A 19063-nucleotide genomic window follows, 5' to 3' on the forward strand; every position below is an offset into this window, starting at 1 on the left:
AAATGAACTAGACTTCTAGTATTTCTGAAAGCCACTAAAATTTTATAAATCATGTTTAAAATTTAATTATTCATACTTTACATGGTCAATCTTATTTGGATTCATCACTGTTTTATCAGTGTTCATCATTGCTTCTCAGTTCTTTCCTATGACATCATCTTTCTTTGTATTAAAGAATATCATTTAGAAATATCTTTTCAACGGATCTGCTGGTGGTAAACACTCAGTTCTTGTTTCCTTGAAAGGGTCTTTATTTAACCTTCAATCTTGAATAAAATTTTAGTTGAGTTCAGAAAGACAGCCCCCCCGCCTTGTTCCTTTGAGTACTTTGAGTACTTTGTGTATTTACTTCCTTACATTGATGCCAAGATGTCATCTTTACCATATTCCTAATCTTAAAATTTTTAACATTTCACTATTGTAGTTTTATTTCATAAATATTCTTTAGTGTTAAGTAAATTTCCTTCAATGACTAATTTACTAAGATTTTTTAAAGAATGATTAATTAAGCCATATTTTTTATTTTATATGAATAGATATACAAATCATGGTTTTTACAGTTATTGATATGCTTGATTACATTAATCACATCCCTGACATTAACCTATCCTTATATCTTGAGGCAAATACTTGGTCATGGTGCTTTGAATTGTTTCATGTGTTGCTCTATTCAGTCTGTTAAATTTGTTTAGCCTATTTAAATTTAAGTTAATAAATGGAATAGATCATTCTTCTTGCTTTTGTTTTAAATTCCTATATGGCTTTGATATCATAAAATGTGTTTAGAAGTATGTCAGGTTTTTCTTTACTCTAGAGAGTTTATGTGAGTTGGGAATCCAGTTTTCCTGAAAGACAGTTCATTTTTGGACCAGGTGTATTCTTTGTGGGATTAACAATCAGCTTTAACTCATCAGAGGTTATAGGATAATGATGTGTTCTGTGATTGGCGAAGTATGTTATAAAGCATTGTTCTTTAACTGAACTATGTTTTCAATAAAATGTTGAGTTCTTGAAATTGCATATTGGAGGGCAATAGGTGAAAGAGCATGGAGTTATCTGATCAAGGGTTATTACTTCTGGGTAGATTGCATTAAGATTGCTTTATAAGAACATTGTAATGGAACTATTTGCCTTAAAGAAAGACAGGGGTATGGATTATCTTTGAAGATAAGTTTTTATGATTTTCTATAAAAACAATTAACCCTCCATTTAAAAATATACTGTAGCATATTCATGCAACCTTGTTAAAAGCCTATTTGAGGTAAACATCCTAATTCATTTGATGTTCTTTTAGTGACTTTTTTGTTACAGAAGACTAAAAAGAAATATTATTTTATTTTTATCCTTTTGTTTAACAAAAACATGGAGTTACACATTTCTCTAGTAAGTTCCCATGCAAATTCTTTTCTTAACTGTTACTAAGAGGTTTTAAAATTCTTTTCTTAACTGATACTAAGAGGTTTCACCAACAAAATTGAAAAAAAGCATGTGACTCTGTGTGTGTAACACATGGAGAGTGTTCAGGGTTTTGTTCTAACGTGCCCACACTACCCCCTGGAAAGGCTTGGTATTCCATAGCCCTAATATCACACATCTGAGGCATTTCACTTTTTAAAGGTAAAACCAATTTATACCATTTGTTCAACATTTCTTGCCTTACTTTTGACAGTTCAATTTGAACTCCTGGATATAAGTTATTTTCAAGACTGAAACTGTAACTTACTCACCATAAGATCTCTAGGCTTGCAGAACAGAAAGTGTACAAGAGCTCTCCTGTAGGAGTCATTTATTCTACGTGACTGTGCTTATCTTGAAAAGCTGCCAAGTTTGCTTTTTATGCTCTTGGTGCCACAAGTGGGAATCAATTAGAGTACCTGCTGTTTTGAATAGCAGATAATGGCGGAAGGTCAGAATTTAGACCACCAACAGTGTTCAAGCACTATTCTATAATGATAGTGTAGAAGGTTTGATTTTTAGGTCAATACGCATTGGTTATCTAATGAGCTTAACTAAAATGAGTCTTGTTTTAGTATAACTGATCTTTACTGAATAGAAATGAGGCAGTTGTTCAGTAGAAATTCGGCATTTGATTCTTTGACTATAGAACATTTTTGATAGAAAAGTCTTAAAAGAGTGAAAATATTGAAGAATTAAATCCTCAGGTCAGAGATCTGTTAACTAATGTAAAAACATGTTTACAAAAAGTATATGGTGAACAATTGGCCCACCTTTTTTTATTTTCAAGAGCAGAAAACATTGGAGAAGAACAATATTACTTTGGCATTCTTTAATATATTTCTCTAGATAATTTTTTTGAGAAAGATGCCTGCAAATAAAAAGCACATTTGTTAAGGTTAATCATATCCTACATATAACATAATTATGTGAAACATTTTGAAACAAAGAAAATGCCTGTCACCAGATGAAATGAGGTAAACAAAATTTTTCATACTCTGTATGATAGACTTTTGAATTTAAGACCTTACAAACAAGTTCAGAAATCTAAATTTTAAAATAAATAAAAATAGGAGAATAATATTTGGGGAAATACAACAAGTTCAATGTTAGAGTTGTAACAGTTCTGTTTGAGACATTATATATATTCTTCCCAATGTATCTAATAAAATGGTTCGTAAGTTAACTTTAGATTGCTCGTGTGTTTTGAACAATCCCACCAGAGTAATCCTCCTAAAACAGCCTTTTTACTTACAGACCAACTTGTCAACTGCTCAGTGGCTTCCTTTTTCCTATAAATATAGTCTTTCCTGGTATTTTTTTCTTTTGAAAAAAAGACATACAAATTTGTTACATGCACAGAGGCAATCTCATAGAATTATTATCTCCCTCTTCTATCTTTTCAGTCTTGTTCTTCTCTACTTCTTTTCATTACTGCTCTTCCCCCTTATCTATGGGTGATACTTTCCAAGGCACAGTGGATGACTAAAACCATGAAGAGTACTGATTTCTGGACATATACTATCTTTCCCACAACAATGATGAAATTTAATTTATAAATTAGATATAATAAGAGATTAACAATAGCTAATAATAAAATAGAGTAATTGGAATGGGGAGGGAGAAGGAGAGGGAAAGGTGGAGTACTGGAGACTGAATTAGAGCAAACTATATTTCATGACTTTATATTATGTCAACATGAATCCCAATGTCAAGCATAACTAAACTGAATGAATTCAAAAAGAAAAAATAAATAAAATTTATGAATCATTTATTTTATGGGTTTTCTATTTAATAGTTTCAAACTGTGGTTGACCGTGGATAACTGAAGATGTGCAAAGGGAAGATGTAGATGAGGCAGTACAGCTGTACACACCCTTCCCCACTACACTGGCCTTCTATGTCCCTCACATGGCACTGTCTTTGTTGACTTGATCTCCAGCTTTGTGCATCTTTCTGGGCACTGGAGTTTAGACACTTTAGTCATCTTTGAATATCTCTTATGGATTTCATATTTCTCCACAATTTGTTAACATATGATTGTGTCTAAAGAAACACAGCCATCTTACAGACTAGACGTTCTTTCTGGACTGACTGGTTACAGCAGTGCCTGCCATGGCTGCATCTCTTCCCTCTTGCATTTACTCAGCTCTCTTCTTGTCTCAGCTCCTTTATCCTAATATATTTTTTAAATTCCCTTTAGAATTTCTCTAGAAAAAAGTTTCTTGCATCCCAAAGGTATAAAACTCATTCATATGGAGGCAAAAATGACTGAACATGACTATAGCAGAGTCCGTATTGTGTTGAGCATCAAGGCCGTAAGTGCTAACCATGGCATATGAGCATACAGCAGAGTTCAAGTGAGGACAGGCTTTAGGCAAGGAGGCACTCAATTCACACCCCAGAAACAACATATTCTTCCAGCTTGGTTCATATCAAGATACAAACAATGATTCTTTTAGCTTAAAAATTTCCATTGTACATACATAATCTTGCAAAATTATGTGTGTTTTAATTAAAGAAATTTTAAAAGATTTAATTTTGTTAAACAGATTTTCTATTATGTATCACTCTATCACTATAAACATGTTATATACTATTTCATTTGTGTTTAATATTAAAGGTACCTGAAGCACATTTTTATTCAAGTTATTTTGTTGTCCTATCAAATCACTTTCCCAAAAAGTTTTGACTTAAACTCAAAACTAAGACACCCTCTGCTTATTAGTTATTGTGTCCTTGTTTACAGCATGTCATTTGCACGGGATTATGGTGCAAGGTAGAAGGTGAGAAAGAATGCAAAACCAAACTCGATCCACCAATGGATGGGACGGACTGTGACCCTGGTAAGGTAAGTCATTTGTGTTGCTTAAATTTAATAAAAATATGAAATGAAACTTGGGAGACTTGCATTTTCTCTTGTCAGTTAAATATGCATCCATCTTAACGTTGGTGGAATGATTTCCGTGTGTATACAAAGGTGTTAATATTTTCTTTAACTTTAATTTTATCTTTTACATTTTTTCAAATTCATGGTTACTTTGTTAATATTGAGGAGGTGTATTTTATTTTCCATTAAGGTAATACCGACAGTCATATATACTTTCACTGAAATGTAAATTCATGTTTTAACTATTTAAATTAAGCAGACGAGTATGAATTTATTACATTGAAAATAAAATAAGCACAAATAATAATATAAATGATAAAATTTCTCAGAGCACTGATGAATCTCCCAAGTTGTGTCAGCAGAACTAGTGAGTATAATTTTTCCTTGTCAAGTAAGCATTATAAATAAAATATTCAAATTGACATTTGGAGATCAGTCAATATTTAACTAGTACAATTTACTGTGCCTCATAATATTCTAGGAATATATTAATATACATTTCAAGATCAAAATGATTGCTGCTGAAAAAGTAATTTTCCTTTGAAGAATATGAAATAGGTGGGTTCCAAGTGTACTTTAGATTTAATTTCATCAAAAGAAAACAGATCGGTACTTTCCACAATTTTTTAATTTGTTTTCTATGAACAAAAGGGGGCCGTGTTCATGAATTGTAAAATCAGAAACCTCACCTCTGAAGAATGTCTATTACCTTTGAAAATAAACAGCAACATAAAACCTTTACAAAGTACTTACTGTGAATTACTTAAGAAAGAATTGCTATGTGGAGTGCTAATTTAAAAACTGGATTGAAATACAGAAGGTCTACTTCTAGAAAGTTGTCCTAAGTATTTATACGTGTGCATAAAGACACACACACATATATACACATCCTCACACATGCAGAGATGCCTATGTTAACATGCAGTTTTTAATGATGAAATTTTGTTTAAAATTATTCTTAAGGAGAGCAATAGTTCCAGTATAGTTATTTTAAAAATGAGGTAGATACATAAGAATTACATGAAGAGATAAATAAGATATGGCTATTAGTTACAGGCATGTCAGAAAAATTGATACTTGATAATACCATCAAGGAACATACAGTTTGTGTACAGATATGAATACACATACACATGTAGTGTATATTTTTAAACTCAGAAAATAGTTTGAAAACATAAAATGCAAATTGTAAGTAAAAGTTACCCTTTTGGCAGGAAAATGAGATTGAGGAGTGGGAGTCAGGCAACAGGAGATGAGGTTGAATTTGACCTTTTCTCCATACATTTCTGGATTGTTTGATATAAGGACATAGTCATTTATTACTTCTATGATTTTTCAATTTAAAAAAATACAAATTATTTAAGTTGAAACTATTTTTGAAAAGACCAGAAATGCTTTTTCACCAGATACTATCTGTAAGAAAATGACTCCTTGGAGGACCCTTCTGTAAAATATCTGTCTATTGTTTATAGACTGTACCAAATATTTTTCTATGAGCTTAGAGGGAGAGTGAAAAGTTGGGTCTATTTTATTTTTTTCTTAAATTATACACAGAGGTATAATAATGTGTGTATATCAGGCAAGTCTCATGATATTACACTAAGTAATTTATTACTTGAATCATAAAACACTGCACCAGCAATAATTTTCTTCGTCCCCAAAAAGCAGTAATACACCGAGATTACAAAACTTTTATCCCTGTGCCCTTAAACATCACACAAGCCATCCGTCCTGCTCAGTTCTACTTTAGCAATATAAAATCTCTTCTTTTTTATTACCTGGCACCCTTAATATCTTTTTCCTATTATTTTTCTTCTCATATTTTTTAGAATAATTTGCTTTCTTGAGATGTTTAAAGTAAACTTATTCTTTCAGTAACCAAAACTATAATTACTCATGAAAAGTAAATGTTTTATTTCCTTAAAATCACATTAATGATATTGCTGTAGAGGTTCTGTCATGCTTTGTATATTGAAGTCACTAATGAGCTTCTCAGTCCCTGGGGCCATGTGGGGTTTTTCAAGTTCCACATGTTCCAGCCGTTGTGGGAGCCATCACACAAAGAGCTTTCAACACTCTGCTGTCATCTGCAATTGTGCTAAAATATTTGAATGCTTGTGACCTCCCACTAAACACTACTGCTAGCTTGGTACATTGAAAATCAAGAGACTAAGCTGGGTGTTTTTTAAAATTTATAACGTTCTAGAGATGTTAGTTGAGCTATATAAATCTAGTTTATCTAAAAATATGTAATATATCTGAGAAGGTACCTACTAAATTCTATGATTCAAAATGATTTTGAAAATAGAGATTCATCTCTTATTTATAGGCAGCATTTTCCAAATTAAATGCAACCTGTTTACTTTTTCCTCCTGTTCTCCTTGTACTATTGTCTTTGTGCAATTTCTACATTCACTTTACAATTTATAGTACCATTGGAAATGTGCTTACATTTTTATGTTTAAATATTAAATGATGGATAAATGATTTAGGTAAAAGCAATAAATGTATATTGTTTTACTTATTGTGTTTTCAAGGAATAATGAGTTAAATAGCAATTTACTACAATTTTAGACTGTGTGAAGGATTCTGTGTAAGATATTTTTGTTATTTACTTTCCTCAATTGATATTCTTGACATTACGATCATCATTTATTATTGGAAATAATGAAACCTGTAATGTCATTACAGTCTCACCCTGTGTATGTAGAGATCTTTTTGACTTGCTTCATCCTCGTCTGTCTTCCTGAAAATGCTCAGAGAATAATCACTACGTTGACATCTCCATGACCTTCCTCCAATTGTGTGTTCTCATAAAATTCCCAGACAAGGTCACATAAAAAATTGGTAAAATAGAAATGTAATCAGATTTTTCAGGTCATGTACTATCCTAGGAATCATCAATATTATATATTACTTTAGCATTTTCATAAATCAGATTGAATTGGCAGATAAGAAGAATTTTGAGTTTTTTAAATCATATGTGATATCTTTTTGAGTCTAAAACATGTAAGTGTATGGTACAAAACATGGTACTAGAAAATTTGTAGAAAGCATTAGAATAATTTTTATATGAATCCAATGAAGTGTATAATGATTCAAGCAAAGCATTTAAGACTTTTCTCAGTGTTGCAACACAGCTGTCCCCTCTCCCCTAGTTTCATCCCAAGATCTGGTTATCAGCAAGATGACAACTTTTAACTAATAGCCTCGTCTGCCTTTAAGTTTCACTGATCTGTGTATGCACGTTGGCTGGTATATCTGTTTCCATTTTTCTTCGTCTGCCAGATGTGATCTAGTTTAAATTATGTGCAAGTCAAGATCTCAGTCCTTCTCAGAATATTTTTAGTCTCCTATGAACTCTAGCCCAGCCTTTCAATGCCAGTGTGCTGCTAAATGGGCAAAGAGCTGTGATATGCACTCTGGGAAAAATAAACACCCTTCAAGAAGGCCAAAACACTGTGACCAATTGAAGTTTGACAGCTTTCACCTTGGATTTCTTCCATGAATGGCATAACATTGTTAAATCCTTAAAACCAGAAGTAATGCAAGTTTTCACATGCTCTACTTTTTCCTCCTTTTTATAATTTTTAGAATATATCTGCCTAAAAAATCCTAATTTATTTAATGACAATCTTAACATGTGGGTACATTCTGAATTACTAAGGTTTACTTTTCCAAGGCTATATTTAAAACTTCTTCAATTTAAAAGAGATTTAATTTAAATTTTGACATTATCAGAAAAAATCCACAGGGACCGATTATTTCATTGCATGTAAAAATGTTAACTAAGCTCAAACAAAATGGTGGGTCTTGATCTCCTGAAAACAACAATAAAAGTATATATTCTCAAAATAAATTAAATAAAGAATGATAAAGAATGAACAGAATTTTGGTTACATTTCTGAAAACTATCATTGGTAATATGAATGTAATGATATGTGTAATATTGTGTTTGTGTTACTATAATTAACCTTTATGAAATCCTTATTAATTGTGCTTATTGTTTCCTTCAATCCCTGAAAAAAAGCGTAATAGGTAAAAAGGATCGCATTTGCCCCACAGAAATGAAGGAGTTGAGATTCAGAGCATTTCTGCAATTCCCTCAAAATCCTTTGTAAATCCTACTTCTGTTAAATGTAGAAAATCATTTAGGAATAGAAGGATCAACTTACTCAACCATGTTGCTTTACAATCGCTAATCAAAATGCTCCTAATTCAACTTAGTATTTTCACAAGATTTTGTTAACTTTAAGGTGTTTTCTGTGACCATTATTTATCTGATTTTCAGGAATTCAGAGAAATGATAATACTTTTGTCCACATTATCTTCCATGACTACAAAAATAGCTTCTTGCTGCTTTTAAGTTAGTAAAAGATAAATGAAAATAAAAAAGATAATAAGGATACCCCTTTCTCCTCACAGTTAATAGATACCAAATAATTAGAATAAAATGACAGAATTTCAGAGTGTAATTTCCCATCTTTCAGACAAACTTGACTTTCAAAAGAATGTTTGACTTTAATGGGAGCACTTTCAGGAAAAAAAAAAAAAAACTAAAAGAAAAACGAATGAAGTGTTAAAAGAAAATCTTATATTTTAATTACAAGGAAATAGAGTACCCCAGATTATTTATTTTTCAAATAAAAATTGCTGAATTTACTGAAATGTCTGCTTCAACCTATCTAGTTATAGAACAACTTTTATTTCTTGTTTTTTATTCTGAAACATGACTATGCACTTTTTGTCCCTTTTAAATTATAATCCGTTGCTCAAAATAAGTTAGTTTTCCTTTTCCTCAAATTCTGCCTCCAGCATCTTCACCCTGTCTCTATCACAAGGTCTGAATTCTCAATATTGCAGTAACACATATCTGTGAACTGCTTTGATGACAAAACTTTATTATCTGACACCAGAACTGTGGGAACTGGACCATTATGTTGTTATGACAAAAAGAAAGTGCCAACTTAATTGATTTTTTTTTAATTCCACCTGCTTTGTGCTGTAGTAGAAATAATTCAATTGCAGTAGACCTAATTCACTTGCATTAACTCCAGTGACTGTTAGGCCAGTGATTGATTTTCAGTTGTGCCCTGATTTGTTCACCTAAGACATAACTTTTGGAATAGTGGTGTAAGGCTGGAGAATGTACCAGCAGGACCTCAGCACCTGAACACCTGGCTGGAGAGTGGAGTGTGTGGAGTTCCTGTAGCCGAACCTGCAGTGCTGGAACCAGCAGTCGAGAGCGCACGTGTCCTGGGTAAACTCCAAGTTCCTGGATTGGGGGAGGGTGGTCTTTTCTTCCATATTGAAAGGTAGAGGTTTTATCAGTAAACCATATTAAAAAGGAAACAAAACCCCTCAAACATTGCCACTGTGGAAGACAGAAAAGTTCCTCAAAATATTTTAGCTAAAGTTTCCATTAAAAAGAAACTAACGACCCAGAATTTTTGAGAATAATTAATGAAAGTCACAAAAGGTGATTTGCTGAGTAATTCCAATAATGTATGTATTACAAAGTTACGTGTACATTTAAAGGAACTGTAAAAGTACAGGAAGATGAGCAGAAAGAAAGGCACTCATGAGAGTGAAATTAATGATTAATATAAGTTAAAACTAATGAAAAATGAAAACATGCAGTTTTAAAGATTTTTTTTTTTTAATTTATTTGAAAACAAACGCTTAGTGATCCTATTCCTCGTGGGAATTATAGGCTTTCTCTTTTGCCCCTAGCTTCTGCCCTTTACTCCTCTATTTTAATTTCATAGCAAGTTATCTCTTATTCCTCATAGTATGGGAAGATAAATTGATTACGTACTGAAAAAAATTTCATTTAAAAAATAAACTGTGTATTTCCTATTATTACCAAGCATTTAATGTGTCCAACCTTTCAAAAGTACATTTTAATATGAAGTATTGTGTTTTTAATGTAATGGCTTTTAATTTTAAAAGTTGATAGTTTTTATTTTAAAAAAGGGTAAAATTGATTATTTGTACTATCTTTTCTAGGCTAGGTTCTGAACCTAGGGATTGTAATGGTCCCAGAAAACAATACAGAATATGTGAGAATCCACCTTGTCCTGCAGGTTTGCCTGGATTCAGAGACTGGCAATGTCAGGCCTATAGTGTTAGGACTTCATACCCAAAGCATGTTCTTCAGTGGCAAGCTGTTCTGGATGAAGGTATGACCAACCCGATTACCACCATCTTACTTAAGTTTGCTTCTAGGCTTGCAAAATGTTCTACGATAGTAGTATTATCTTTCAGATTAACTTCAAGGTATTTGAAAACTTTCCTTTTTTCTGCCTTTACTGTATATAATGACAAAAATAATCTTAAAAGATAGTGCAGTGTTACTCATACCTATTAGAACAACTAAATTAAAAAATAATGGCAACACCAAATGCTGGTAAAGATGAGGAAAAACTGGATCTCTCAGACATTGCTGGTAGGAATGTAAAATGCTGAAGCTACTTTGGAAAAACAGTTTGGCAGTTTCTTAAATACTAATATTATTTTTAATATGTAACACAGAAATTGTATTACTGAGTAACAGAATAATATTCAGCAATTATAAAGAATAACTGTGGACACATGCAACAATTGCAGGGACCACAGGGCATTATGCTGTGTGAGAAATGCCAATGTAAGAAAAATGCAATACCTCATTCTATTGAGATAACATTTTTTACATGACGAAATTATAGAGAAGGAAAACAAATTAGTGGTTGTGAGGGATTAGAGTTGGTGATGGGGAGAAGGATGGGTATTTCTATAAAGGGGGAGCATGAGGAACAACTTTGTGCTAATGGAGTAGTTCAGTAACTTGGTTATGGTAATGGTGACGCAAATTTATGCATGTTATAAAATGGCATTGAATTAGACATACACACATAAAATGCCAATTTCCTGGGTTTGCTATTGTACTCTAGTAACCATTGGAGAAACTAAGTAAAAACTATGTAGAACCTCTCTATGCTATTATTGAAGATTCCTATAAATCTTTAATTATTCTAGTCTCAAATTCTATGAGATAAGATGTCTCTTAGATTCCATGAATGAGTGAGATAATGTGGTATTTGTCTTTCTGCACTTGGCTTATTTCACTTACATAATCATCTTAAGTTCCATCCATGTTGTTGCCGTGACAGGATTTTATTCTTTTTATGACTGAATAGTATTCCACTGTGTATCTGCACCACATTTTCTTTATCCACTCACCAGTTGATGGACACTTAGGTTGTTTCCATCCCTTGGCTATCATGAACAGTACTGCAATGAACATGTGAGCCCAGGTGTCTCTTCAACATGCAGATTTTTTTTCCCTTGGATATAGTCCCAGAAGTGGGGCTGCTGGATCATATGATAGTTTTATTTTTAACTTTTTAATGAAGCTTGATATTATTTTCCAGAATGGTTATTCTGATATACATTTACACCAACACCATACAAGTGTTCTCTGTCGTACACCTCCTCCCCAGCACTTGCTGTCTTTAGTTTCTTTGATAATAACCATTGTAACTGGAGGGAGGTGATACTTCATTGTGGTTTTGTTGGCATTTTACAGGTTAGCATTTCTGAAACTTTTGCAATTCTGATCAGTTAAGCACATCCATTTGTGTGATGAGTGATATAGACAACAATAACTAGTCTTCATGTATTATAGCACAGAAGACAATGATATATGCAATTCTTTAAAAAAGTTTCAATTTTTAATAATATGTGACACTTTAAAATACAAGTGGTTATATCTGTTATTCTTATATAATGCATGAATCTATGGCTAGGAGAACTGAATGTGGAATATCAATGAAACAGTGAACATTTAAAGAAAAGAGATGTGTGGTTTTAACATTCAGGTATTTTACATACTCTATGTTTACTGAAATTTGGCAGAAATCCATGTCTAATGCATATGTTGGAAAGGGTTAGTCTCTTAAATCAAGACAGAGTCTGCCTGCCAAGTACTGGCATGTTACATGGATCACTACAATGTCACAGTCTCCAGGGTATTCTCCAGGAAGGAAGATTGGTATCAAATGTTTAAGTCATCTGTAGAACTAAATTAAGCGGAGGATATTGACAATATGTTATAAAAGGAAAAATACATAGATTTTTATCTGACTTCTTGTTTGGAATGTGAGTGGAATTTTCTGGGACACTAATTTCTTTCAACATAATTCATCTATCTAGTTTGTTCCTCTCTTCAATGAAAACTCCAAAAAGGGAATTACATATACCTCTTTTAAAGGATTGCGATTATAGCAGCTGTTTTTAAGTCCAAAGATATGACATAGTAAGCAGTCATTGAATAAACATAACCTACTTTGAGGTGTGAGAGCACACTGAAATGCTTTATTGCAGCTTATAATGGCATCTTAAAGGAAAATTTCAAAACCATGCACATTAAAGGCCATGTTCCAACTCCTCAAAATTGTTCAGAGCAGTATTCAGAAGCCACATGTGAAAACTGTTTGAAATGTTCAATCCTGAAGGCTCATTTAACTGTCTGTCTTCTCTTTGCAAAGTGATACCCTGTTCCATGCCTCTGGCTGTTACTTGGTATTTATAGAATCCCATCAGCATACGTGGAACCTTACTGAAGACATAAGGGAAGATCAGTGTCAGAGACTGTAAACTATTTTCCATTCTATTTATACAAGCTTAATAAACAGTAAAGGGCCTGACTGGTGTCAAGCCAAAAGAGTAGTAATGTAGCATGGAAATTGCTCTGAAGTTTCAGATTTGGACAATCGTACTACTGGTGTTACCAAATACAGCTCCTCTGGAGGCTTAGAAATAGAAACAACACCTTAAAAACATTTTGCCACTCTGAGCTTAAGAGGCAAATGTTTAGCCCTCACTCAGTAAGGCACTGATGAAGACGACTAGCTATTTGGGAGTTCTACATCCTGAAAATAAGTGGTTTTCAATGTAGGTATCTCATGTGTTGGCATGATTTTTGAGTAAGCAAGCACATCCACAATTGTGCATCAAGGAAGATGTTCCTATGGGGATGTATTGTGTTTCTAAACATCCTCCTAATGGAAATTTTGATGAAACTTGTTCATCTTGGATGTTCTTTCTCCATTTTGTAGTTTTTCAATTAGAAAATGTTGTATGCATAGAAATAAAAAATAGAATATTGGAATTTAGAAAATAATTTAGAAATAAGACACCAGTGCATAAGTAAATACTAACCAGGACATAAAAGTAGGTAGAATTCTGGTACATTCTTAAGATAAAGAGGTCACTGAAAATTTATAAGTAAAAATTGGGATGTGCAAAACATTTGTCAGGGAGAAGGATTGATATGTGTATGGTAGAGATTTTGTACCATAATATAATAAATGATACATCCTGAGAGTGATTTGAAGTCAGATTTCTTAAGGAGACTAATTCGTATATTCTCTAAGCATCTCATCTAATACAATCATCCTATAATAGAAACCTACTTAATACTACATTACTCAGTTTGCATTCTATTATATTTTTACCCAATAACCACTGTGAAAAATAAAAACTTCTAATAAAAATATCTATGGAATCACTTTTTCTAATTTCTTTTCATACATTCTGTAGAAAAACCATGTGCCTTATTTTGCTCTCCTGTTGGAAAAGAACAGCCTATTCTTCTATCAGAAAAAGTGATGGATGGAACTTCTTGTGGATATCAGGGATTAGATATATGTGCAAATGGCAGATGTCAGGTAAGATATTCTAAAAGGGAAAATCCACATGTTGAGGGTTGATTGGGGACTCTTGGGAAACTTCAACATATGGTGGGGAAGTTTTGGACTAAGATTCGAAAGATATGGGTATATAGCCCTGACTTGACTTGGACCTTAAACAAGTCTAATCTACTTTGGAACTCCATTTCCTCAACTCTGCAATGAAGATTTTGAGTTAGTAATTCATAAAATCCATTATTAGGTGAAAAAATTTGAGATTTGATTGTTTAATGTACATATTACAGGTCTAAAATTGGAACACTTTCATGTCACAAATTGGAACACTCTATATCCAACATTCTAGACCAGAAATTCAAGCAATTCAGTTCTCCATGGCAGTGTCTACCTCTCAACCAGGAGGCAGAAACCAATAAAATCAATCTAAATAGTCATATTCAAGTATTATCAACATACTTGAATCAGCTGATTTTAGATACAAATGCAACTTTTTTGTAATATGTAAACATTTTATCTGCTTTTCTTTTCCTTATTGTAAATATTTCCCCATTTACATGCATTTATGTTTGTTCTTCATCTATGTTTAGGAAAATAGAATTTCCGTTAACATTAGTATGAAGAGCATGGTGGAAAGATTAAAGGCCAGAACTTAGAATTTGCTAGACTTAATTCTTACACTGTCTCAGGCTGGCTCCCCAGGAAGCTTAACATTCAGGAAGTTTAATTGCTGGGTTGGGGGGTGAGGGGGGATGAGACGGGGCAGGACTGGACACACGAAGAGAAATGCTGACCCAATGGGGAGATCTTAAGCTGGAATGGCTTTTCAGCATTGTCACCATTTGGGGTGAGAAAAACAGACCTTTCTGCCCTTGCATCTACTAGTGTTTGGGGATATGACCTTGGGAAAAGCAGTTCTCTTTTTTATTTTCCTTTTAATTTTTTCTTACTTTCTTTTTTTCTTTTTTTTTCCTCTTTTTTTTTTTTTTTTCTTTTTGGTAACATGGATGGAACCTAAGGGTGCTTTACCACTGAGCCACAGCCCTGCCCTTTTTATTTTTTTTATTTTGGCAGAGGGTCTAACTAAGTTATTTAGGTCTAAGTTGCTGAGGTTGACTTCAAATTTTTGATCCTCTAGCCTCAGCTTCCTAATTCACTGGGATTACAGGTGTGCACCACCATGCCTTGCTAAAAGCAGTTTTCTTTATGTTAGCCAATTTCAGAAAAACCTCTCTAAAATAGGATAGAAATGTTTTAACAATAAAAGAGGTCACTGAGTGGGGCAGCACTGAATCTATGACAGCCACAAGGAAGCTGTGTTCTTGGGTAAATAACATGTAATGTAAATGCATGCACAAATCTGTGAAATGGGGTTATTAGACCACTGGGCATTAACCTTGTGCTGTACACTCCTTTGAGAATTGGGTGAAAAGGGTTTTTTTTTTGTCCCAGAAAAAATGCACTTCTGAAAACCTACACACCAAAATTTGAGCATAGTTACAACTATGGGCGAATCCATCTATAGTTCAATGGACGACTTCTGGGTAAGAAGTTGGGAATATCATGCAAGTTAAATACTTTTGCAGCTCCAAGATTCTGTGTTTTGCTAGCATGTTATAAAGTTTAAAACTTTGAACCATGTAATACCATTGGCATAAGAAGCAGTCTTATGATTACACATTAATTTATTTTATTTTTAACAGAATATGGCAGCAACCCTAACTGTAATTTCTCATTTACCTATAAAAAAAATCATTATAGGTAGTTGACCCATACATACTTTACTTTCAGAACTATATGTTGTATTGTTAAAACTTCTAACTTTATTTCATCATTATGTGTAAATATGTCAGATTAGTGTATCTCTTAAATGAATTTATTTTTCAAAAAAATTATTTTCCTAATTGTGTATGCCAAATATAATAATCTTAATTGCTATGGTTTTCACTTAACAGTGTTGTGTAAGCCAGATCTTTTAGAGTCCCTGGCTAGACATTAAAATTAGAGCAACAACAGCAAATATTCTGCACAAATGCTATGTGAGTCTGATGTTATAATTAAATTAGCATTCTCAGAAATGGATCGTGACTCTAACAGCATTAGAATACTTCAAGATTCTGGCATTTTAATTACAATGTTTCATTCAGTCTTTTGATATAATTAAAAACATGCCTTCTTTTTCTGACAGCCCTCTGTAAACTGGGAATTTAACTATAGAGCATTTCGTTTTGTAACAAAACATATAGTACCAAAGCTGACTATGGAATTCTGAACTTGGCAAATATAGGTCGTTGAAAACAACTCTCTGCAGGTGACCCAATCTGGTTCTGTGGAGTTTCTGCTCTTGAAAGGATAAGGAAATCTAGGCCCTGTACTATCTTGTTTTCCCTTCTCTAGCCTGTCATTGGTACTCCGAATACCTGCCCCAATGAAATGGCATAGCCTTCTCAAAGTAGTTTACCCTTAGCTTTTAGATTTGTGTGAGCATAATTTTGTTAAGTATGAGCCCTTGAGACTACTTATAGCACTTGAGAAGATAAAATTTTAAAAAATCTTTAACTTTCATTTTTAAAATTTGTGATTATTGACTCTAGTTTATATGTAGTTTATATGTATATCCTTAACTTTTACTTTAAGTCCAGAGACTTCATAATACCCTAGACACAGAGTTAGAAAAAACCAAGAAAGAAAAGTACCAATCTATTCACTCATTTAGCTACTATTTATTGTTCTCTTACTATTTACGAAGAAGTAATCTAGGTATCAGAGAGAGAGCAGTAAAGCCAGTTTTATTACCCTAATTTTTTTTTTTTTTAATTTATAAATAGCAGAGACTTCTTTTCTTAACCAGGACTCTTGGATTATTTTCATGACTCCTTAGTTTCCTCTTCACCTATGTTTTGCGAATTTCCTGTGGTGGCTGTCTCTACTTCCCTTTGAATAAGCTTTGACTGTCTGATTAGAGTTCTCCATCAGTGCACTGTTTTGTATCCTTTGACCATGATAGGCGCTCTGACAAAAGGAAGGGATATTGTAGTGTTCAACTTTTATGTTATTTTTAGCTTTCTCCCTCTATTCCTCCTACAGCTGGACTTTATAATAATCTTCTTACTTCTCCATCCCAACATCACTAACATCAATCACAAAGACCTTGATTTTATTTGTTTTATTTAGTATTTTAATATTTTCTCTAAAATAATTGGATCTCATCATAAATAGAGTATCTCTCTTCCAAATCTTGTCTGATTAGGAAGAACTGTGTGATCCTACCATTTAAATTCTGACAGTATTGACACACTAAATTCTGCCTTTTGAGAATACACAACTTGGAAAAATAGAATAATTTTCTATTTTCTATTTCTTCTGAACATTGATGATTTGCTTTCAGAGTATTCTTATTGACAGAATTATTCTGGAAGAAGATAAAAAATAATTCCTAGCTATTTATATTTCCTTAATATCAGCTATGACTTGTGAGGAAAACTTATATTCATGCGCTCAATACTAAAGAAGATGTACGTAGAAGTTTATTCATGATCTGGAGAAGAAATAAATGTTTCTGTTCAGTTTTCCATACAGTTAATATTTAACATGTGACATTTGCTGAATTAACACCTTGGAAGTGAAGCCAGACATGTAGTAAAGAATCTCTGTTCTATGTTGAGTAGAATGAATTAGATTAATCATATTATATAAATGTGATTCCTTTGGGATTTTTATGAATTTCATTTTTCTTAATAATATCTTCCAAATTACTTTACAATGTAATTTAATACTTACTATAAGAAACCACTCTCATCCCTATCCTTCAATTTGGTAATTTTGTAGATTATATTATTTGACATGAACTTGTTATATTAGTTTGTACCAGATAATATAGCATTTAATCCAGTTTGCCTATTAAATATGTCTGGTTTGCAGAGACTAGGTTTATCCTAAATTAATAGTTAAACAAAAAAGAAAAGAAAATATTTGGAATTTATGATGTACTCCCATTCTCTTACAGAAAGTCGGTTGTGATGGTTTATTAGGGTCTCTTGCAAGGGAAGATCATTGTGGTGTCTGCAATGGCAATGGAAAATCATGCAAAATCATTAAAGGGGATTTTAATCACACTAGAGGAGCAGGTAATTATTCTTCATTTTCTCATAATTAATAAGCCACTCATTCTTTAAGGACAAAAATTAGATTGAATTTGACTTAGAAATCACAGCTCTGATTCTATTGAAGTCATCTGTAATGGGTAGTAAATGAGTTTTTGTGATGATATACAATATATATGATATGAGCCAGAAACTTGAACAAGCTTATTTCCCAATAATGAAAATATGAAGTCATCTGTTGTGCATTTAATAAGTTAGAGAAGCAAGGGAATAATCTAATTTGCATTGGCTAATGTTATCAGGTTTCTAAAGACCTTATTCTCCAAAGCAAAGCATGTATAACAGAAAATAATAATTTGTAATGGTCTGAAGCTACCATTGAGAATATTAGTCTTTTAATTTTCAGCTTTCCATTTTCCTTATTTTTGGTTAATGTTTTTACTATATTTCAAAGAAATAAATTTTTAGAAACAGAAGGCCTATAATAGCATAACATAGCATATTGGAAACGGGAGTGGGGGAGCAGAAGATGTGGGGAATATTCTAGATATATTAATGTCAGGAATTATTCTCCCTTTTTTTCCTCATCTAATACTCAGGGGATATGGAGTTCAAATAACTGTCATCTATGTAGTGTGAGTCCAAGCTTTCAGGTTCTCATGCTTCCTGGGAGTAAGCAAGCATTTTCTGTTTCTCTTGATCTCTCGCTGGACATGTATCTGTTGCACCTACATCGGTGGCTCTGCATTCATCATCAGTAATATGCTTCTATCACATACATCAATGTTCCTATTTTAAATTGTTTTCAAAAAGAACACCTAAAACCCTGAGACTAAGATATGCTAGTTGCATTATAAAGAGCAAACCATTTGTACTTGAATAATAAAGAAAACTGAATTCATTCTAGATAAGAGTCCTTAAAAAAAAAC

The 19063-nt window shown here is 32.7% G+C and overlaps 1 protein-coding gene across 3 annotated transcripts in view; it reads left to right on the top strand.

Annotated features, from left to right (window-relative positions):
• The window catches only part of ADAMTS19 (ADAM metallopeptidase with thrombospondin type 1 motif 19), a 303272-nt gene that overhangs the window by 208826 nt on the left and 75383 nt on the right, over positions 1 to 19063 (top strand). For all 3 annotated transcript variants that reach the window (XM_079145927.1, XM_079145925.1, XM_079145926.1), the window contains 5 exons: positions 4205 to 4306; positions 9475 to 9605; positions 10355 to 10527; positions 13928 to 14055; positions 18038 to 18158. In XM_079145927.1, coding sequence (XP_079002053.1) covers positions 4205 to 4306; positions 9475 to 9605; positions 10355 to 10527; positions 13928 to 14055; positions 18038 to 18158 — 655 coding nt within the window. The remainder of the gene's footprint in view (positions 1 to 4204; positions 4307 to 9474; positions 9606 to 10354; positions 10528 to 13927; positions 14056 to 18037; positions 18159 to 19063) is intronic.

The sequence above is a fragment of the Sciurus vulgaris genome (assembly GCF_902686455.1).
Source record: "Sciurus vulgaris genome assembly, chromosome: 6".
In the NCBI taxonomy this organism is placed as follows: Eukaryota; Metazoa; Chordata; class Mammalia; order Rodentia; family Sciuridae; genus Sciurus; species Sciurus vulgaris.